A 21449-nucleotide genomic window follows, 5' to 3' on the forward strand; every position below is an offset into this window, starting at 1 on the left:
TCCAGTTCCCTTCCATTCTTTTGTCGCTGTGTGTTTCATTTGTTTGTTGCATTCATCATCACGTCATTCGCATTACATCGGCACTCATGCCGTCATTCTTTTCAAACTTGCATCCGCCCGTAGTTATTGGGTTCTCCCCGTCCTCTTCATTGTCTGTTCTAAGTCTAACCACACACGCACGCGCCCGTGGCATCTCCGAAATATTGTTCTATAAATGGGATAAAAAGTTCTCGGAATGGGGTGGAAGTTGGCGTGCAGTCTTGTTATATTGTAGGTAGACCGCCTGCCAAATTTCGTCGCATTCGGAGTCCGTTTGATACCCCAACGGATAACTATAGCGGCACTATAGCCGGTTTATTCGCCGAACGTTTTTAGCATCCGAAAGCCGTGCCGGGCTGCCATCCTCCCTTGCTTCTCAGCCCACACCACCCCCCCTCTACATAGCCCACTAGCACAACCTACCCCCTCTTGCGACCGTAGTCGTTCGATCGCGATCCGATGTCCGAAAAGACCCCCAAAACTCCCTCAAACCCTAACCCTAGCTATAAAAGGAAACCCCCACCTCCATTTTAGGAAACCCTACCCCCTAGCCTCCTTCCACGGATTCAGCGCCGCCAGCCACCGCCGCCACTTGTCGCTCAGCCGCTAGCCGAGCCGCCACCCAGCAGCCGCCCTCCACCACTCCTGTTGCGCCACATCACCTTGCCTCGCTCCCCACTACGCCGCAGCCTGCAGAGCCCATCGCCGGCCCGGCCCGAGCAGAACCGGGCCCAAATCCGCCGTCGTCTCCAATCTGGATCGGGAGATCCCCGAGCTCCTCCTGTCAGACCGCGCCTCCCGAAGCCCTCGCCAGACCTTGCCCACCGGCGACTCCAGGACCGCCGCCCTCTTCTCCCCGTCTCTCCCTTCCTTCCCGTACTTCTCTCTCTCACACACACAGTGCCCTCTCTCTCTTCTATGTACCAGGACGCCATGGATGGCCGCCCCAAGCTCCGTCGGCAACAACGTAGCCCCAAGCTTCGTCCGCCGCCCTTGCCTGGATCCGGCCACCCACGACTGGATCTGCCCATTCCCGGTCTCCCCGACGCCTGCCGGAGTCCCATGCCTCCCGACCGTCCCCATTGACTTCCGTTGTCGCCATTCTGTATGAGGGATAGAGCTTCCCCCGACCTGGACCACTCCGTCCCATCCCGTCCTGGATCAGCCTCACCTGCGAATCAAACAGATCCGCTGGATCCGCCCGTCCCGTCCAGTTTCCCGCAAGGTCTATTTTCACCGAGTCCCCAGTTTTTAACATCATATATGCATTTTGAACTTGCTGTAACTTTATGCATGTTTGTCCGATAAAGATGATTTATATATGAAAGTTGATCTACTCTCTATGCTCTACATGATAGTGGCATTTGCATGCATACTAGAGTGCATCTACATGTCATAATCTTCATTGCAGAAGTGCATCCTGATGTTAATTGCTGCTGATTATAGAAAACTGTTAAAACTTTCAAACTTGCCATGATGTTTGCCACTCATCCATTGCTCATATGCATATGATTCCTTTGTGTGATTTGCTCTATGTTATGTGTACTTTTATGCCATGCCCTTGGTTGCCATGTAAAGTTGCTGTAGCATGTCTCTTTCTTGTTCTCAAGTTGCCATCATGATAAAACTGTCAATCTGTTAACAACATGTTCCATTTTGCAAATATCATAGTAATTAATCTATGCATCACATGAATTTGTGCCAATGGAGTAAGTTGGAGATTGCCATGTCTTCTGTACACTGTTAATCTGTTAACAACATGTTCCATTTTGCAAAGATCATAGTAATTAATCTATGCATCATATGAATTTGTGCCAATGGAGTAAGTTGGAGATTGCCATGTCTTCTGTATGCTCATGTCAATTTCATAAATAGTAAAATTGCTATGCTTGCTGTTATGTGCATCCCAAGTAGGCATCATGCTATTTTGGGCAGATTGTTATTTAAACTTGCCTTGTGTATGTGTGAACCGTTGCTCCGTTTTGATCATGTCCAATATGAAACTTGCTTAGATTTGCATGTAGTTTCATAATGTCATGTAGCATCCATGTTTTGCAGTGTTTTTGATTGTGTTTTGCTTGCATTTGCATCAATGCCATGTTGAACTTGTTTAGCTCATACTTCTAGACCGTAGCTCCGAATTAAATGATCTACATATGTAACTTGACTAGAACAACGTGTAGATCATCATGGTGCACTTTAGCTTGTTGTTTAACAACTTCAACATTATGTTTAATTTAGATCTGTTCCAAATTCAAAATTTGCATATGGGGAACTTTTGGAATTGTTATGTGTTATTTCCGGCCTCATTTAAACTTGCTTTGATGTGGGGTTCTTTCATGCATCATCACTTGCCATGAGTAACAACATTAAACCGGACATGCATCATACTTGGTTGTGCATCATGCCATGTTTATGCTTGGTCATTTACCGTGTTGTTTGCTTCTTTCCGGTTGTGCTTCTTCTCGATATTTCCCTGTTACGTTGCGATTGTGAGGATGTGTTCGACTATGTTGGTCCGTCTTCTTCATGGACTCGATCTTCTTCCAAGCGGGATTTCAGGCAATATGAAAATTACCTTTGCTTGCTAGTTGTCTCAATGCTATCGCTATGTCGCGCTACCTACCACTTGTTAGTCAAGCCTCCCAAATTGCCATGAAACAGCCTCTAACCTTCCACCATCCCAGCAAACCGTTGTTTGTCTATGTTACCGTTTCGCTCAACCCGTCTTATAGCGTTGCTAGAGGTTGTTCCATGTCGGGATATGGATATCATGGGATATCACAACATCTCTTATTTAATTAATGCATCTACATACTTGGTAAAGGGTGGAAGGATCAACCTTTTGCCTAGTGTTTTGTTCCACTCTTGCCGCCCTAGTTTCCGTCATACCGGTGTTATGTTCCTTGATTTATGGGCCCCCTAACAGTTCACTTTGAATAAAACTCTTCCAGCAAGGCCCAACATTGGTTTAAATTTTTGCCCAACATAATAAACATGATAATAAATTTGACGCATAGAGAGTTAGCGCTACCCGAGGTTCGTTATTCAACATAATACAGGTAGGACAGTGCCAATGGTGTTGGTCCAAAATAGAGTCATGTGCGGCTTCCCCTGGGGAAACTCGGGTCTCAGTTGTTGTACGCTTAGCTCATCTGCCGTGTCCTAAGAACGAGATACGCGGCTTCTATCGGGATTTGTCGACACGTCGGGAGGTCTTGCTGGACTTGTTTTACCATTGTCGAAATGTCTTGTGCACCGGGATTCCGAGCTTGATCGGGTTGTCCCGAGATGGAGGTTTTTCCTCCGCGGATCATGAGAGTTTATGATGGACTAAGTTGGGACACCCCTGCAGGGTTAAATCTTTTCGGAAACCATGCCCGTGATTATGTGGTGACGTGGAAATTTATAATATCCGCTTGTAGAGAACTTGACACTAACCCAAATTAAAATGCACCAACTGCGTGCGTAACCGTGACCGTCTCTTTTCGATGGAGTTCGAAAAAAGAACACGTGGGGTTATGATTGACTCATAAGTAGGATCACTTATTGATCATTACTAGATTGCGACCGTTATGCGTAGTTACTTTTCTTATTCTTGTACTCATAAGTTAGCCACCATACAATGCTTAGTGCTTGCTGCAACCTCACCACTTATCCATTCCATACCCATTAAACATTGCTAGTCTTGATACCCATGGTAATGGGATTGCTGAGTCCTCGTGGCTCACAGATTACTACAACAACAGTTGCAAATACAGGTAATGCGATGATTTGACTTGAGAGCGATGCTTGCTTGCTTTTGGAGTTCCTCTTCTGCTTCTTCTTCGTCGATCTTGGGATAGGTTCCAGGTCGGCAGCCTGGGCTTTTTTTTGTTTGTTTGTTTTCATCCGTAGTCGGATGTTGCTCTTCTGTTTGATGTATTCATGTTGCAATTGTATGCCTTTGTATGTATCCCCATCTATTATGTACATGGTACGATGTAATGGTATCCACATTGCAAAGCGTCTTCAATATGCGCTTCCATCCTTGGTGGAACCTTCGAGCTCCTCTAGGATAAGATCGCATATTAGGCGTGACACCAGACCTCCTCCTCGAGCACCGGGAGAAATCCTAGGTCCGACCACCTCTGGACTGGGAGCGGCGGCGTCTCAACGTCGTTCCCCTCTTGAAGGTGTTGCTTTGGCTGCAAGTGGAGTACTTGATGCGGCAGATGGTGGATGGTGATGCATTGCTCTGGCGTAGACTGCTAGACATGGAGCAGGTCGCAACATATGCCACTGCCAGCGCTCCCTCAACGAATGCTACTTAGTCCTTGTCGGACTCTGCCTTTCACCCGCCGACTCTCTAGGCACATGGGTGCGAGGTACGTTGGCCTGGGCAGTCCTGGAGTTGCAATCAATGCGGTGATGCTGCCCGTTGCTCCGAGTCTCGGTGCCTCGCCATTTTTGGCTGGAGGCAAGGCTGGGCGAGGCCTAATGTTGTTGCGTGTCTAGTTAAGGGCACCTCCTTACCTAGTTGTAGTCGATTGGCGAGGACGCTCATGTGTGTGTGTGTGTGTGTGTGTGTGTGTGCACGCGTGTGTGTCCCTCCTTTCTGGAGGTTGTACCCCCAATATCTTCCTGTTAGATATAGTGAAACGCAAATTCTTTTGCGTTTTCTCGGGAAAAAAATGAACATGTTGGTAGTAGTCCGCGACGCTCCCGCGAGCGCCGGGAGGGGGGACCCTAGCGCCGCCTCCAGCTCCCCCTCCTCCTTCTCCCTCCCCTCGCCGCCGCCTCGACGTACTGGCGGGCAAAGCCCGGCCAGTGTTGGCGGTGGCGGGGCACTTTCCTTCCCTTGCTCGGCCCGGCGGGCGCATGTCTCCTGGTCGGGCGGCGGCGCAACATTGGCTCGGGGCGTGGCGGCGGAGACGCGGGCTGTGGGCGGCGGCGTGAAGGGGCTGTAGTAGCGGTGGTGCGCGGTGGGCTCCAGCGGCGCAACATTGGCTCGGGGTGTGGCCGCAGAGACGCGGGCTGTGGGCGGCAGCATGAAGGGGCTGTAGCAGCGGTGGTGCGGGTGGGCTCCGGCGGCGACGGACGGCCAGATCTGGGCCCAGGCGGCGCGGGCCGAGGGCGGCGTGGGCTGCGGGCGTCCGCTTCTTCCATGGCCATGACTGGTGGTGGTGGAGGCGCAGCAACGGTGGCTGGTGGGCGTGCTGGTCGGGATCCAGGCGTCCCACTGGCTGGACGACGGCGGCAGCGCAGATGGGCTCCCCGGTGAGTGTCGCGACCGGTTTTCCAGGTATTAATTCCCAGAAAATGGCCCTTGTGCTCATCAGCCCCAGGATTACTGTTAGCTGATGAGGCACCAACTTGACACAAAAATTCCAAGCAAAACACAAAATATGTAGTACAAGACCATTCTGGTCTGTGAGTACAACAAATGGTTTCTAGAGGTTGATGGCGGAAGCGGGTTGTGAATCATCAGTATCTATGGGACTCCATTTCCCACGGGAACAGCTGACCAGGTTAACTCCTATCTTCGCGAGGCTGCTATCACCATTGCGTGGGTTCCGGGGCTGTCATCAAGGTCGCTCCTCTCCGTGCAAGAAATCTGGCCAAGACGATAGCCAGGGACAAGCCAGTGAGTACTTTGAATGTACTCGCAAATATTATGAACATGGGTATAATATAACAACGATGTTCCGAAATATTTATGCTCATGACGTCAGTCACAAAAGGTAAATAAATCTCAGATGCATGTAAGCAGGTTAATTATGAAAATGCAATAACATATTAATAATAAAAGGCACCGATCGGGTGTCTGAAGCGACGCCTCGAAAGGTTAGTAAATAAAGAGAAATGCCTCAATCGGGCGTCTGAGCGACACCACATAAAGGGCTTATAAAAGAAATGTCACAGTCGGGCGTCTCAGCGACACCACATAAAGGGCTTATAAAAGAAATAACAAGCATGCCACAGTCGAGCGTCTCAGCGACACCACATAAAGGGCTTATAAAAGAAATGCCATAGTCGGGCGTCTCAGCGACACCACATAAAGGGCTTATTAAAAGAAATAACAAGCATGCCACAGTCGGACGTCTGAGCGACACCACATAAAGGGCTTATAAATAATCACAGTGAATGCCCAGGAGGTAAAACCATCCCAGGGATATTCGGTATTTCAATTAATATAAAGGTGTTAGTCCATAATAAAAATAATAATCATCATAAGTCTCAAGTCACGATCCATGTTCTGGTTTAACAATTTTTCTCCTCCGAAGACCGACACTAAGACCGACACTTGACCCATCCCAGACTGTAATCCTTAACTATGGACACGGCTATTCGAATAGGTTTAATCTCTGCAGAGGGTGTACTCTTTACCCACGAGTAACGGATTTCTTTAGTCCATCAGGACTAATTCCGTCTACGGTCTTTTTGTTGAAAACACACCTAACTTGCACACACCAGCTTAACTCACACGTGTCTGGAATCACCCACGACACTTGTCAAGCAAACTCTAAGTGGGGAGGCTACAACCTCGCGTAGCATGGGATCAAATTTATATTGCGTGCTCTAAGGGGTGGCCTCCCCTCTCGGTCTCAACCGGAAACACCCATGCCCCCGGACCAGGTGGCCTGCCTACCAGCTACAACCGGTATCTTCCACCATGGCCTCTCTGTACGGTGTGTGCTAGAAAGAGGTTGACAACTTACTGAACCGTACTCTACTTGTTATAGAGACGAGTGGTAGTACGAAACAAGTATGGGGGTTACTGGAACAAGACTCGATCTAGGGTCGACTCAGGAGGTTTAAGTATTCCCTGCATGATTAGCATAACGAATATATTTCATCCAACAGACAGAGTCACCACTCATCATACCCCTCATGCCATGCCGGACACACTCGTCTCGACGAGGAACGAGGGACAAGCTCGGGTCTACCCAAGACAGAGACTTTCCCATTTTCCTTCCGGTAGGCACGAAAGGCATACGAGGATGATCATCATCCCAAGCATGTCCATTTCCAACAGCAAGGAAATTCCAATAAGCATTCATGCAAATGATCATATCACCACATAAAATAACGAGTCCTATGTAATGAGGTGGTGTCATGATTGTGTCAAACAATGCATGCAAAAAATATTATGCCAGGGTTCAGGATGCTTGCCTTCAATGTGTGGAAAGGCAGAGTGCACTCCAAAACTTTTGAAAGTTTTCTCCTCTCTCCAAAATCCTATTTAAAATATTTTTGAATCAATATATAGTTTCAAAAACAGTACCAAAAAGTTGTCTGAATTTTTTTGAAATAAATCTTAAAATAAACTAGACAATATTTGAGAGAGGTAGGAAAAAGAATCAACTCATTTGAAGTTGTATTTAAAAAGTTAAGCTCGGTCAAAGTTTTGGTCAAAAACTGTTTTTAAAATAAAACAGAAAAAGAAAAAAAACATTTCGAATATACGCACACGTCGAAGACGTACTTTGAGAATGCGCCTCCACTTAATACACGTGGTGGCAGGGCTGGGTCACTGACAGTGGGCCTGCCTGGCCCACTGGTCAGGTTTGACCAGTCCCCTCCCCTCTTCTTCCTCTGGCCGAACAGAGGCGGGGGCTCCGATGATCGTCGCCGGCGTTAGGCGGCTCCTCGCGGGCCCCCGAGGGTGGGGATGGATCCGCAAGACTGGGGCGGTTCTTCCAGTGGTCGAGGGAGTGATGGGGATGGAGGGAGTCGTCGGCGACGAGCTTCGCGGTTGCCGGCGGTGTCGGGAGTAAAGTGGTTTTGGGGCTGTGGTGGTTCCCGATCAAAATCGAGCAGGGGAAGGGTTCATGGGAGGAATAGAGGGCTTCTGGTGAAGAGAGTGGAGAGGGAGAGGTCCTGGTGGCGCCAGAATGGCTGGGGCAATGGCGGCGGCAGGAGTTGCCGGAGAGGAAGAAGACGACTTTCTCTCTTCGATTGACGACTAAAGGGGCACGAGAAGGATGGTGTGAGGCTGCCTCCATGCACGGAGGAGCTCGGGGGCTCCTTTTATAGCACATCCGAGTCGGTTCGCGGCGGCCGTGGATAAGCTTGCCGGCGACCGCCGTTCTGTAGATAGGGCGACGTGGCGGCGACGCGCGCTAGAGGACGAGTTTGCGGATGAGCTTGAGCCGCTCCAGGGGGCAGCTGGCGAATGCTAGTGGCTCGGCGGTGCCGACCGTGGCAGGGTGCACTGCCGGGCGGCCGTGGCGGCTAGCTCTTGGCCTGTCGGAGGCGTGGCGAGGGGCTGATTGGCGTGTTCTGGAGAGAGGGGAGAGTGTGTGGCGTGGCTCTGCAGTGAGTGGCAAAACCAGGGGCGCGACGCGGCGGTTTCGGATGTGTGGCTGCAGTTGGCGCGCTCTGGGCGCGCCCAGTACACGCCCACCAACTGCTCGGTGAAATGCCATGGCACTCCAGAGCGCTCGGGCGAGGTTGGCAAGCAACAGGATAAGGTTAGTGATAGAGAGAAGATCAAGGGACAAGGTGGTTTGGTCAGGAGACCAAGTTCATAGTGCAAATAAAAACTCATGCCAAATCTGTCCATGCTCTCAAGGTGTTTGACAAAATGCCACAGGCACTTAGGCATTTCTTGGAGTGGTAAAAACTTCCAGATCCTAGTCTCTTTAGATGCACAAGAGGGTGGTGAGGTTAGTTTGTCAAAAGAGGAAACTTGCTAGTGCAAGTTTTGCAGAACTTCAATTCTGGACAGGAGGTAAATGGCATCATCTCATGGACCAAAAGTATTCGAATGGTTGTATGCTCCTGGACTTAGGGGTTTTGTAGGGTGGTCTACAAGCAGGGTAAAGAATCAAGGGCCAAAGAGCAAGCAAGAATATGAATGTTGTACAAACCATCATGTTGGACCAGAATGAAGATGAGGTTGAATCACTCAAAAATTTCAAAGAACAACACTGATTTTTTTGCATAAAGTTGAAACATATGCTGCTACTAACATCCCATAATTTTGGTGGAAGCTAGAAAGAAATATTTAAATGGGTTGTAGTGCAAAATTGCCCACTGGACCAGAGAAGAAAATCGGGTGTAGAGCTCAAAATATTTCATGAATAAAAGATATTTTTGCATAGAAGTGATTTTAAAACATCACTTGACACCTCTAAATTTTGGTTGGAATTTTAAGTGAATTTATCAAATGGTTGTAGTTCAAATATGGCCATATAACCTTGGAAAACCATTTTTCAAGAAAATAAAGATTAAGCAAATTAACTATGTAATTAGTTCTACTAATAAAAGAAAAGTTTTTCTTGAGAGGTTAAACAAGCCCAATAACATATTTGAAAGGTTTTCTTTTTGGGGAAAACTCCATAATAATAAGAGAGAAAAATGGTCCAAAAATCAAAAGGAAGCCCAGAAAATAATAATTTTAATTTCCTGGCAAAATTTTAATTAACAAAACAAGGTCAAAATTTTGGGGTGTCACAGTGAGTTTTCTTGGTGGTCAGTGTCGGTCCTTGGGGGTCCTCCTCGCCGGTGGCCGGGTCTGCAACGATGGCTTTGCGTTGTTCTATGACGGCTGCTGAGATGGGGCGGCACGGGGGTGTGTCCGGTGGGGAGGTTGGCTGGAGGGATGGGCGGCGCCGACGCACTCGGGTCACCCGTCACTGGCACAGGGGTGTGCCGGTCCGGATGCGTCCGCTCCCTCACCTCCCCCTTTCCCCAGCCTCGTGCAGGCTGTTGCAACTCCAGCGATGCTCAAGGCGGGTCGTCTGTCGCGGGACATCGGTCGTGGGTGTCCCTCTGGTACAAAGCTGCCCTCTTTGGATGGTCTTGGGGGTGCCTGGATGTTGGGCGACGGCCCTTGTGGAGGGAGGCGTGGTGTTCGAGGGCGGAACCTGCGTCTCAGGTGCGGGCGGGTAGCCATGGCTTCGTGGAGGGCTTGGCTGCGGGGTGGTGGGCGGAGCGGGGGTGTCGGAGGGGTGTGATCGCCGGGGTCCATCACTTGCCCAGTCCTCGTACTGGCCGGCGGCGGCGGCGTCCACGGACGTCGTATCCTTCTTGAAGGCTCCGTCATGGTGCTCCCACTCCTTCGTGTGGCTCCGGGTGAAAACTTGATCTTCGGATCAGACGGTGGCGGCTATCCGTGGTCGTACCCTTCTGGGAGGCACCGTCCTAGAGTCCTTGCTCCGTCATTGTCCGTCTCACCCCTCCTCGGTGGCTCCAAGTAGTTCTTCTTCGTTCATATCTAGTTTGCTTGGTTGTCGTCCGAGTGGTGTGTCGGTGCCCGGCACCTTTGTATCTTGCCTTGGGTGTGTGTTGTGTATCGTGATGGGTGTGTTTGTATCGGTTCGCTCGGATGCTTGTGATGATGTTTGCTTTATAATATAAAGCGGGGGGCAACCCTTTTTCGGTAACATGTTGGTAGTGTGACTTTCTCAGACACGAGACCAACAAAGAGGGTGGTGCCAGAAACTAATTGTACTTTTCTCAATGCTCAATATAACTCCAATTTTTTCAAGAGATTGGCCTAAATGTGTGGTTTGATTTCTCTTACCCATGGCATATAATTTTTCCATGGTGTCAAATAGGGAAGAAATATATTTTTTAGAATACATTTTTTAGGCCAACAGGGAAGCACATTTTAAGAAAGGGACAAATAAGGAATTATTCTACTCCGAAAGGTCGAGGAGCAAGTTCTTCCCTTGGCTTGTACACCATTGTATTATTGGTTGTCAAAAACTCCATATGACAACTTCAACAGAACATGTTGGTAGTGCGACTTTCTCAGACACCAGAACAAAGAGAGGACTGTGCCAGAAACTAATTGTGCTTTTCTCAATGCTCAGTATAACTCCAATTTTTTCAAGAGATTGGCCTAAATGTGTAGTTTGATTTCTCTTACCCATGGCATGTAATTTTTCCAGTTAAGTGGATTGTCCAGAGTTAACAACCTTAAGTTTATCCTATTTCTTAGTTCAACAAATATATATAGGTAGGTAAGAACATTGCATAGCTCACGTGCAAATTACATAAGAAATAAAATAACAGGTTTTGACAAGCAGATGTTAATCCATGCTAAAGTATCTATCTAATCTGCAACTTATAGCTGGATAAATAACATTATTTACTCAGGAAAGTAAAGTGGTGCGCAAATAGTAAGTAGGCACTGACATAATAACCCAAGAAAACATACTTACAAAGGTATGCATTCTTTTTTACCATAACAAGTACTCCATATATAACCAATTGTCCAATTATAAAGACAAAGCAGATGAGCCATAGAAAAACTTCAACGCACACTAAGCAGATGAGCCATAGAGATACAAGCAGCTTCTGAATTCCATACAAAGATGAAAGGTTTCAGTCAAAATAGAGCTTACATCTGTTTAGTTCCATAGAAGTAGACCAGACGCTTATTTTTAACAGAAGGTAGACCCCATTGCTCTGGTTCACTTATCTGCAAAGCATGCAAATAGCAAATTCAAATAAAATAAACTGAAACACTAGGAAAATAATTTATATGAAACTTTCTGCCTCCCAGAAATAGTCTAACATCAGCAAAGGAACAAATTAGCACATTCTGCAGTTAACTTAATACCTCCTTGGTAAATATAGCCACACAGCGATTAAGGAAGTATGCAGGACAGTGAAAAAAAGACGCAAGGGGACAACAAAATGCCTAACACTTAATCGTGCCAGGCGTTCGCTTAGGCAAGATAAGCACTATGCAGTGACAAGACACACAATTAGCATCTAGAGCTTTCTTTACCATTGATGCAGGATGTCTATGTAACAGTTTCGAGTTCAACTGACCATATAGAATAGTTACTAAGAGCATCTACAGCCGGAGCCCTCATATGGTCCCCAAACATCCGGGCAGCCTGCCCGGTCACTGCCCAGACAGCAAATTGCCACCCAACTGGACCTCGCATAGTCAGCCCAAATGTGTGGGCTTACCGGCACTCCCAAACATAGCCCATATCTGGGGCGTACCGGACACACCCGGACGCATCTGCCACATCGGATCCGGCCTACAATAACCTACCCCGCCCCCACCAATACCCCACCCGGACCAAACTCTAGTCAAAGTCCTCACTCTTCTTGACCGCTCCGTTTCCACTGCCCCGTCTCCTCCCCTCCTCGTGCTCTCTCGTTCACCATGGCATCAGATCCGGCAGCAAATCCGACACAATCGACTGGGAGGCGCTCGTCAAGAAGGATTCCAGCTCGTCCTCTCCAGACGACAAGGAGCTCGCGTTCCGCATTGCCCTCCGCCAGTCACTGGTGGATAGGAGCAAGAGCTCGAGCTCCACAGCCTCCTCTATGGCCGGAGGGGCAGCTGCGGCTCCGCGTCGGCATGCGACCGCACGTTGCAGTTTTCGCCAGGCAGCTGGCAACCGATGGCGCCCAGCACCTCCAGCCACTGCTCCTCCCAGGCGGCGCTCAGTGCTTGTCCCAAGCATCGCCGAAACCATGGCCGCGGGCCTATCGCCATGCAAGGCAGAGGGCGGCGCCGACCGCCTCCAGCCGGTCCGGCTGCGGATCTTGCAGTTCCGCGCTAGAGCCGCTTTCTCCCGCTGCCAACGATGATGAGATCCTCCGCGACGTCATCCGCCGGTCCTTTCACCTCAGCGGAGACAGACACGCGCCGCTGCCGCCGCAAAAAATGCGACGACACTCTGCATCAGAATCAAGGAGTCCAAGCACTTAGCAAGGCAGAAGGCGGCTGCCGCAAAGAAAGCCGCCTGTCTCGGGAGGGCACACCCGCGCCGCCCGGCGTCTGGCTGGGATCCAGTCGTCCTCCTCCGACAACAGAACTACCGACGATGATACCGCCCCTTCGGCGCCGGCGCCTACACGGAGGACTACCCATCACTCCGAAGACTCCAAGGGGAAGCGGTCGGCAAGGAAGTGGTGAAGTTTGGCGGCCTCTTCCTCCGCAAGTATCTACCTATCGTTTATCGTAACTAGGTGATGAACATTTTGTGTCTGGTTGTATCTATGTGATGATGAAACTTGCTATCCTCCAATATATGTTTGCTATTGATATGTTCAAATTGCATATATGTAAATGCGGAACACGTTGCATGGGTTGTATGGCTTTGGGGGCGGACATTTGAGGAGGGCGGCTATGGATGCGGAGATACGGGGCTCCACGGACACACTCGGGCTTGTCCGCGGACATATAGGGTGCCAAATTTGGCAATCGTGGTTGTAGATGCTCTAAGCATCTCAGCAAACAAATAGCTTAACCAAGTATGCAGCATGTAGCGAGTGTGGTACTAACATTAGAAGTTTTGACTTTCGAGAACAATTGTGCAGCAAGTGTAACTATTGAAAACAACGTTGAGAAGAAAATTTGTTGAGTCATGCAAACATTAGCCAATGATGAGAATCAAATGCAGAAGGTTTATGAAGTAAACTGCCAACCATGGAACACCAACATACAGTTTGATTTTTTTAGCTTTAAGCCAAACCACTTAACAAAAATAACGTATACATCACGCACTTATTACAGCTCAATGAATTCATTAACTGAACAAGAACTTTGGACAAGGTTATGTCCCAAAAGAAGAAAATATTGAAGATAACTGGTAGGAGCTAGGGTTCTACCGGGTCTAGGGCGTAGCCTGTAGGGGAAGGAGGGAGGAGGGCGAGGGCTGGTGCGCGGCGGCCGGCGCCGGCTGGTGCGGCGGCGGCGGAAGCAGGAGGCGGCTAGGGCTTAGGGTTTCCGGCTCCTCTGGGAGCCGGGCAATAGAATTGTCTTATTGCTTAATTCTGAAAAGAGTCTTACAACTTGTTTATATAACCACGATGTGAAATAAAACTAAGAAAACTTGTGGGCTAAGCCCCTAACTAAGCCTGCCCGGTGGGCCTCCTACGGGCATAAGTCTGCCCGGTCATAACATCTCTCCCCGCCTGCGCAAACAGCTCGTCCTCGAGCTGAAACTCTGGGTAGTGTTGGCGGAACTCCTCGTGCTGCTCCCAAGTGGCGTCCTCCGCCGGAAGTCCTGAATCAACACGTACCACACTCCTCGACGTAGCTGGGCCTGCAAGACCATCTCCGGTCCTGGAAGAAGACGCCCGTCGGCGGTCGGAGGAAGCGCGGGAGGAGCCGCGGGTGGAAGACGTCGTGGATGCGAGCACCCGCCGGAAGCTGAAGGCGGTAAGCCACCTTCCCAATGCGCTCCAGGACAGCAAAGGGCCCGGCATAGCGAGGACCCAGCTTCTTCTTCGCCGCGTGGGTCTAGTGACTGCGTAAAGCGGTGAAGAAGACGCAGCCACACCCAATCGCCCACCGCAAACTCCGCCTCGCGATGATGGCCGTCGTAGTAGTGCTTGGCCAACTGCTGGGCCTGAAGGAGGCGTTGCCGGACCTCCGCCAGCATCTCGTCACGGCTCCACAAAAGGTCCCCAGCCGCCTCGGTCCGAGCCGTGGCCGGATCAACAGGGAGAATCGCCGGGGGCTGGCGGCCATAAACCACCTCAAACGGCGTGGCGCATAGGGCGGAGTGATAGGAGGTGTTGTAGCAGTACTTCGCACACGAGAGCCAGTCCACCCATGCACGAGGACGATCACCTGTGACACAACGCAAATACATGGCAATCACCTTGTTAACGACCTCAGACTGGCCGTCCGTCTGAGGGTGGAAGGCCGTGCTCAGGCAGAACTTCACGCCCGCCATCCAGAAGCGATCACGCCACACATGCCCCGTGAACACGGGATCCCGATCGCTGACGATCGAAGAGGGAAACCCGTGGAGGCAAACGATACCGTCGAAGAAGGCCCGAGCCACGGACGCCACCGTGTAGGGATGACCGAGCGCGATGAAGTGAGCATACTTGGAGAAGCAGTCGACGACCGTGAGAATGACCGACTTGCCGCCCACCTTGGGGAGGCCCTCGATGAAGTCCATGGAAATGTCCGCCCAGACATGAGACGGCACCTCCAATGGCTGGAGCAGACCAGACGGCCTCAGCGTCTCCGTCTTGTTACGCTGGCACGTCACACAAGACCGCACCCAGTCACGGACCAGGGCCCGATCACCTGGAATGTAGAAGTCGGCGCGGAGACGATGGAGGGTTTTCTGCACACCCTCATGGCCTGACGAGTGGGCCAACAACAGCACCTGGTGACGGAGATCGTCGTGCGCAGGAACAAAAACCCGATGCCCATGTAGGAGCAACCCGTCGGCGAGGCGCCACGGCTCCTCCAGCTCACCCGTAGTCAGCTGCTGCTGAAGGAGGAGCGCGTCCAGTGCGGCCGCGGTCGCCCGGGGGATGTCGGTGAAGAGGGCGAAGGAGGGCCCCGAGCGAATGCAGAGTGCCGCCCCCTCAGAGTCACCGAGGGCGGTGTCGGCATCGCGCCGAGACAGGGCGTCGGCGACAGTATTAAGGCAGCCCAGACGATTCTCGACGGTGAAGTCGAAGCCGAAGAGCTTACTGATCCACTGGTGCTGCGGGATGGTAGACAGCCTCTGGTCCAGCAAGAACTTGAGTCTGTAGTGGTCCGTACGGATCCGGAAAGACCGACCCCACAGATAGGGCCGCCAGTGACGCACCGCCTGCACCAAGCCAATGAGCTCGCGCTCATAGGCCGCGAGCTTAAGACGGTGCGCGGCAAAGGGCCTGCTAAAGAAGGCTAGGGGTCCATCGCCCTGATGAAGGACCGCGCCGAACCCCGCACCAGAGGCGTCGCAGTCGATGACGAACGGGCGATCGAAGTCAGGCATCTGAAGGACGGGGCCCGTCGTGAGGGCCCCCTTGAGGGCCTCGAATGCCGTGGTCGCCTCCTCATCCCAGGCAAAGGCATCGCGACGGGGCAGGCGCTTGAGCGGGGAGGCGATGAGGCCGAACTCCCGGATAAATTTCCGGTAGTACCTCGCGAGGCCAAGAAACCCGCGAAGAGCCCGCGGTGAATGCGGGATCGGCCAGGCGGCGACGGCCGCCACCTTGTCGGCGTCCATGGCCACCCCCTCTGCTGAGACGACGTGACCGAGGTAGGCGACGAAAGGCGTCCCGAACGAGCACTTCGAGCGCTTAAGATGAAGATGGTGCGCTCCAAGCTCGTTGAAGACGATAGCGACGTGGTGAAGGTGCTCCACCCACGAGGCACTGTAGATAAGAATATCATCAAAGAAAACGAGAACAAACCGACGCAGGTAGGGGCGGAGGACGTCGTTCATCAAAGCCTGAAACGTCGCCAGGGCGTTGGAGAGACCGAATGGCATGACCAAGAACTCAAAGTGGCCGTGGTCGGTCTGAAACGCCGTCTTGGCGATATCATCGGGGTGCATGCGCACCTGGTGGTAGCCCGACCGGAGATCGAGCTTGGTGAAGAAGCGCGCCCCATGTAGCTCGTCCGGGAGCTCATCGACCATCGAAATAGGAAACTTGTCCTTCAGAGTCAAAGCATTAAGAGCGCGGTAGTCGATGCAGAATCGCCATGTGCCGTCCGACTTGCGGACGAGGAGGACCAGAGCCGAGAACGGTGATGTGGAGATCCGGATGATGCCCAAGGCAAGCATGAGTGCGCACTGCCGCTCCAGCTCGCCCTTCTGCAGCTGAGGATACCGATAGGGCCAGACTGCCGCCGGTGTCGAGCCCGGCAGCAGGTGAATGCGGTGGTCGTAGACCCGGGCCGGCGGAAGGCCCTGCGGCTCATCGAAGAGGTCGCGGTGCTGCTGCAGAAGGTGGTCCAACAGAGGATGCTCGGCCTCGGAGGTGGCCGCGACCACCTGGAGTTGGGGCGTCGCTGGCGAGGCGCCGCCAATGCCCTCCCACCGGACGCGGTGGCCGAGACGCCAGAAGGTCATCGTCAAAGCGTCGAAGTCCCAGAGGATGGTGCCGAGAGTCCGCAAAAAGTCGACGCCAAGGATGAAGTCGAAGCGGCCCAAGTCGATGCCGGCGCACGTGATGGTGAAGTGCTCGTCGCCGATAGTGATGGGCACGTCCCGTGCAAGCCCATGGCACCGTAGGCGGTCGCCATTAGCCATGGTGACCCGAAGTTGCTCCCCGCCTGTCGGCTGAAGTGCTAAGCGCCGCATCGTAGCCTCAGGCAAGAAGTTGTGGGTGGAGCCCGTATCCAAGAGAGCCACTAGGCGCTCGCCATGAACCGTCACCGGTAAGAGCATAGTCCGCTCGTCACGGATGCCGGCCAGCGCATGGAGCGAGACAATGAGTGCCGTTGCCGGAGCGGGCGCAGGCGCGGGCTCTGCCGCGGTGGGGTCGCCAAACCCGTCCACGGGTGTGTCCTCCACGGCCGTCTCCAAGTAGAAGAGGCGCATGCAGACATGGCACAGTGCGTAGGGCACATCGCAGTTAAAGCAGAGTCCCAGGCGGCGGCGCTCGAGCTGCTCCGCCCGAGAGAGCCGACGAAAAGGCCGTGTCGCGGCCGGGACGGCTGCTGGTGGAGCGGCCGGAGGTGCAGGTGCTGTCGGGGGTAGTAGGGGGGGCTGTCGGCCCCACGAGTCGGTGTCGCATGCTCCAAGGCATGGGCGCGACGCTCGAAGGCCCAAGCATAGTACATGGCCGTCTGGAGGTCCTGGGGCCCTCGCAGCTCGACGTTCACGCGGATGTGGTCTGGGAGGCCGCCCATGAAGAGCTCGGCCCGCTGAAGTGTCGTCACACCCGGCGCATGACACACCAGGGTCTGAAAGCGGTCGGCGAAATCCTGCACCGTGGAGGTGAAGGGTAGGCGGCCTAACTCCGCCAGGCGGCTCCCACGGATCGATGGCCCAAAACGAAGGAGGCACAGCTCGCGAAAGCGCTCCCACGGAGGCATGCCGCCCTCGTCCTGCTCGAGGGCGTAGTACCACGTCTGTGCCGCTCCGCAGATGTGGTAAGAAGCGAGCCAGGTGCGATCCGACGCGAGTGTGCGCTGCCCGCAAAAGAACTGCTCGCACTGGTTGAGCCGGTTGAGGGGGTCCTCCGTGCCGTCATACGTGCGAAGTCAATCTTGGCGAACCGTGGCAGCGTCTGGGTCAAAGCGCCCTGGCCGACTAGCTCGGCGGTGCGGGGCAGCGAGGACGGCGGCGCCCGGTCAATGGTGGGGCGGCCGACGTAGGGGCCCGCGGAACCGGACGGCTCATCGTACTACAGCGTGGGTACCGGCGGTTCCCAGGCCTCCGTGTAGACCGGCAGCGGTGACGTCGCGGTCAGCCAGGCCGGAATTGGGGATGGCGACGGCGGAAAGCGGACGTGCTGGATGGGGAGGCCTCCCGGCGCGGACTGCCCGGGGCCGGAGGCGGGTGACGGAGGTGCCGGCAGCATCGAATGCTGCTGGACGGGCGCGGGGGACGCGGCGAGGGCCGGCGCCGGCCACTGCGGCCATTGTGTCGCAGTAGCGGGCGGCTGCTGGAGCGACGGCTGGGCCCCGGCGAGTGTCGCGGGTACCGAGTACCAGGGCAGGGCGGGCAGTCCGGAGGACGGCTGGCGGCAGAGGTGGCGACGGCCCGTACGGACTGGCCAAGAACAATCGGATGCTCTGGACGGCGGTGACGAGGTCGTTGAGGACGCCGATCATCGCCTCCGGGGAGTAGACCAGCGGCGCGGTAGCGGTTGATGGCGGCGGACCCGTGGAGGGGGCGGAGACTGGCCGGTGGAGCCGCCGACGGTGGAGACCAGCGGCGCGATGGGGAGGGCCAGCGGCGCGGTGGGGAGGATCGGCGGCAACGCTGTGGTGGTGGGCAGCGACGGGATTGGTGGTGGTGCCGATATGGTCAAAACCGAGCTACCTGATACCAAGGTGGTAGGAGCTAGGGTTCTACCGGGTCTAGGGCGTAGCCTGTAGGGGAAGGAGGGAGGAGGGCGAGGGCTGGTGCGCGACGGCCGGCGGCAGGGCGCCGTCCTTGCGGCTGGTGCGACGGCGGCGGAAGCAGGAGGCGGCTAGAGCTTAGGGTTTCCGGCTCCTCTAGGAGTCGGGCAATAGAATTGTCTTATTGCTTAATTCTCAAAAGAGTCTTACAACTTGTTTATATAACCACGATGTGAAATAAAACTAAGATAACTTGTGGGCTAAGCCCCTAAATAAGCCTGCCCGGTGGGCCTCCTGCGGGCATAAGTCTGCCCGGCCATAACAATAACCAATATTCCTGGACAAAAGTAAATAAATAGGGATTAATCTAGTGAGCAAAAAAGTTCAAGGGGCCAACATAAGGCCGGGTCATAGCTTAGGTACTTATTATCCCTGTCTCTGAAGATCCATTAATGCTAATCAAGCAATTAAAAGATTGCATTTAACATGCCAAAGTGAAACCGTAAGTTGTTTAGAAATCAGAGAACCTTGCACCAGTGTAAACAAGGTGGTCCAAGGGCCAACATAAGGTCGGGTCATAGTTTAGTTATTTATCCCTATCTTGAAGATCCATTAATGCCAAGCAAGCAATTAAAAGTTCGCATTTAGCATGCCAAAGTGAAATCAAAATGTGTTCACAAGTCACAAAGAACCTTGCATTAGTGTAAACAGGTACTAATGGGTCCTAAGAGCATGTAGAGAGAATATGTGATGCAACTCAATTGTATTCCTCGGAGGTGGTCACAATATATACACAAGATGTCTTGCGTGACAAGGAAACTAATCCTATCACATCTCTAGGAGTCAACTATACAAGGCTAGAGATTGTAGGAATAGCAATACAAATATGTCAAGTTCAACACCCCCGCAGTCGAAGCGTCGGCATCGGCGATGCAAAGACTGGAATGGAACTCCTGGAATGCAGCGGTTGGAAGCCTTTTGGTCATAATGTCGGCAAACTGTTGGGTCGATACATGAAGAACTCGAAGCTGACCCAACTGAACCTTCTCGCGGACGAAGTGAACATCAAGTTCAATGTGCTTGGTGCGCTTGTGCTGCACCGGGTTGGCCGCGAGGTAGGTGGCCGAAACATTATCACAGAAAACCACCGTAGCTTTCGGGATTGAAACCCGAAGTTCGCTAAGCAGTTGACGTAGCCAACATGTCTCGGCAACAACGTTGGCGACGGCACGGTACTCGGCCTCAGCACTCGAGCGGGAGACGGTGGGCTGCCGCTTAGAGGACCATGAGATGAGAGAGTCGCTGAAGAAGACACAGTATCCTAACGTGGAACGCCGAGTGTCAGGACATCCAGCCCAATCCGCATCAGTGTAGGCAAACAGCTCGGTGGAGGCACAAACACTCTCATTAAGGGTGCGGAGGACACGTTCTGCTCGACCGTTTTGTTGGGATGTATATGGACATGTGAGACGAAAGATGGTGCCATGCGTGGAGAGAAGGTGGCGAATGGCGAGGTTATCAAATTCTTTTCTGTTATCCGTTTGAAGATGAGCAATGGTGCGATGAAAGTGGGTGTGGACGTAAGCATAAAATGAGTGGAGGGTGGAGGCGACATTGGATTTACGACGTACCGGAAAAGTCCAAGTGAAGTGAGAAAAATCATCTAAAATCACAAGGTAATATGATAAGCCCGAATTACTAGGCACCGGAGATGTCCAAACATCACAATGAATAACATCAAAGGGAAAAGTGGCTACTGATGTAGATGAGGGAAACGATAAGCGAACATGTTCTCCGACACGGCAAGCATGACAAGTGTGCGCCGTCGGTTTATTACATGAAAAGGAAAAGGTGCTCAAAATTTTGTGAAGAGCGTCGGCGCCGTGATGACCAAGTCGAGCGTGCCAAAGCGACATCGACATGAAGAGCAACCGGACCGCCACTCGTCGTAGGACCACATGGGTAGAGATCATCGGGGGAATCACATCGGTGCAGAACCCTCCGGGAGCGAGCATCCTTGACAGAGAAACCAAGAGCGTCAAACCCAACAGTGACAGGATTTTCACGAAGTATGAACAGAGCATAGGTTTTTGATTAAGGATGGTGAGACAAGCACATTATTAAGGGTTAAAGATGAAGAGGGAAACGGAAGGGAGGACGAACCGTGATGGGTGATGGGAAGAGAGGAACCATCACCGACCACGATACAAGAATTGAAGGGATAGGGGGAGGCACGGGAGAGGATACCGGGGTTAGAAGCCATGTGAGTGGCGGTGCCGGTGTCCATGTACCAATCGCCACCTCCACCGTAGTTGCTTGGCGAAGGAGCGGCATGAAGAGCGGAGAGAAGGGCGGGATCCCAAGCACCGCCGTGTGTCCCGCCGTATGCTTCGCCGTAGGCCGGAGAACCACCATAGGGTGCGACACCACCATATGCCGCCGGACCCCCGTAGGTCGCAGCACCACCATATGCCGCGGGACCGGGGCGAGAGCGGTCAGTAGCGCCTGGTGAGATGCCTGGTGTGCGTCGAGGATGCCCGGACCAGGGGGCAGGGGATGGGCATGGAATAAGCATGCACAACACCCGTTCAGGGATTGTACCCCGACAGCCAGGGCGGGGTAGGAGCAGCCTCGGTGGGCGCGGGAGGGCGTTGCGCCTGGTTGGAGTTGCGGGCCCGACCGCCGCGTCCCTTCT

At 52.8% G+C, this 21449-nt stretch overlaps 1 protein-coding gene across 1 annotated transcript in view; it reads right to left on the bottom strand.

Moving 5' to 3' along the window:
• The window catches only part of LOC123091891 (protein HUA2-LIKE 2), a 38924-nt gene that overhangs the window by 13063 nt on the left and 4412 nt on the right, over positions 1-21449 (bottom strand). Inside the window, exon 2 of the mRNA XM_044513512.1 lies at positions 11379-11455. Coding sequence (XP_044369447.1) covers positions 11379-11455 — 77 coding nt within the window. The remainder of the gene's footprint in view (positions 1-11378; positions 11456-21449) is intronic.

Source organism: Triticum aestivum, chromosome 4B (assembly GCF_018294505.1).
Source record: "Triticum aestivum cultivar Chinese Spring chromosome 4B, IWGSC CS RefSeq v2.1, whole genome shotgun sequence".
NCBI lineage: Eukaryota > Viridiplantae > Streptophyta > Magnoliopsida > Poales > Poaceae > Triticum > Triticum aestivum.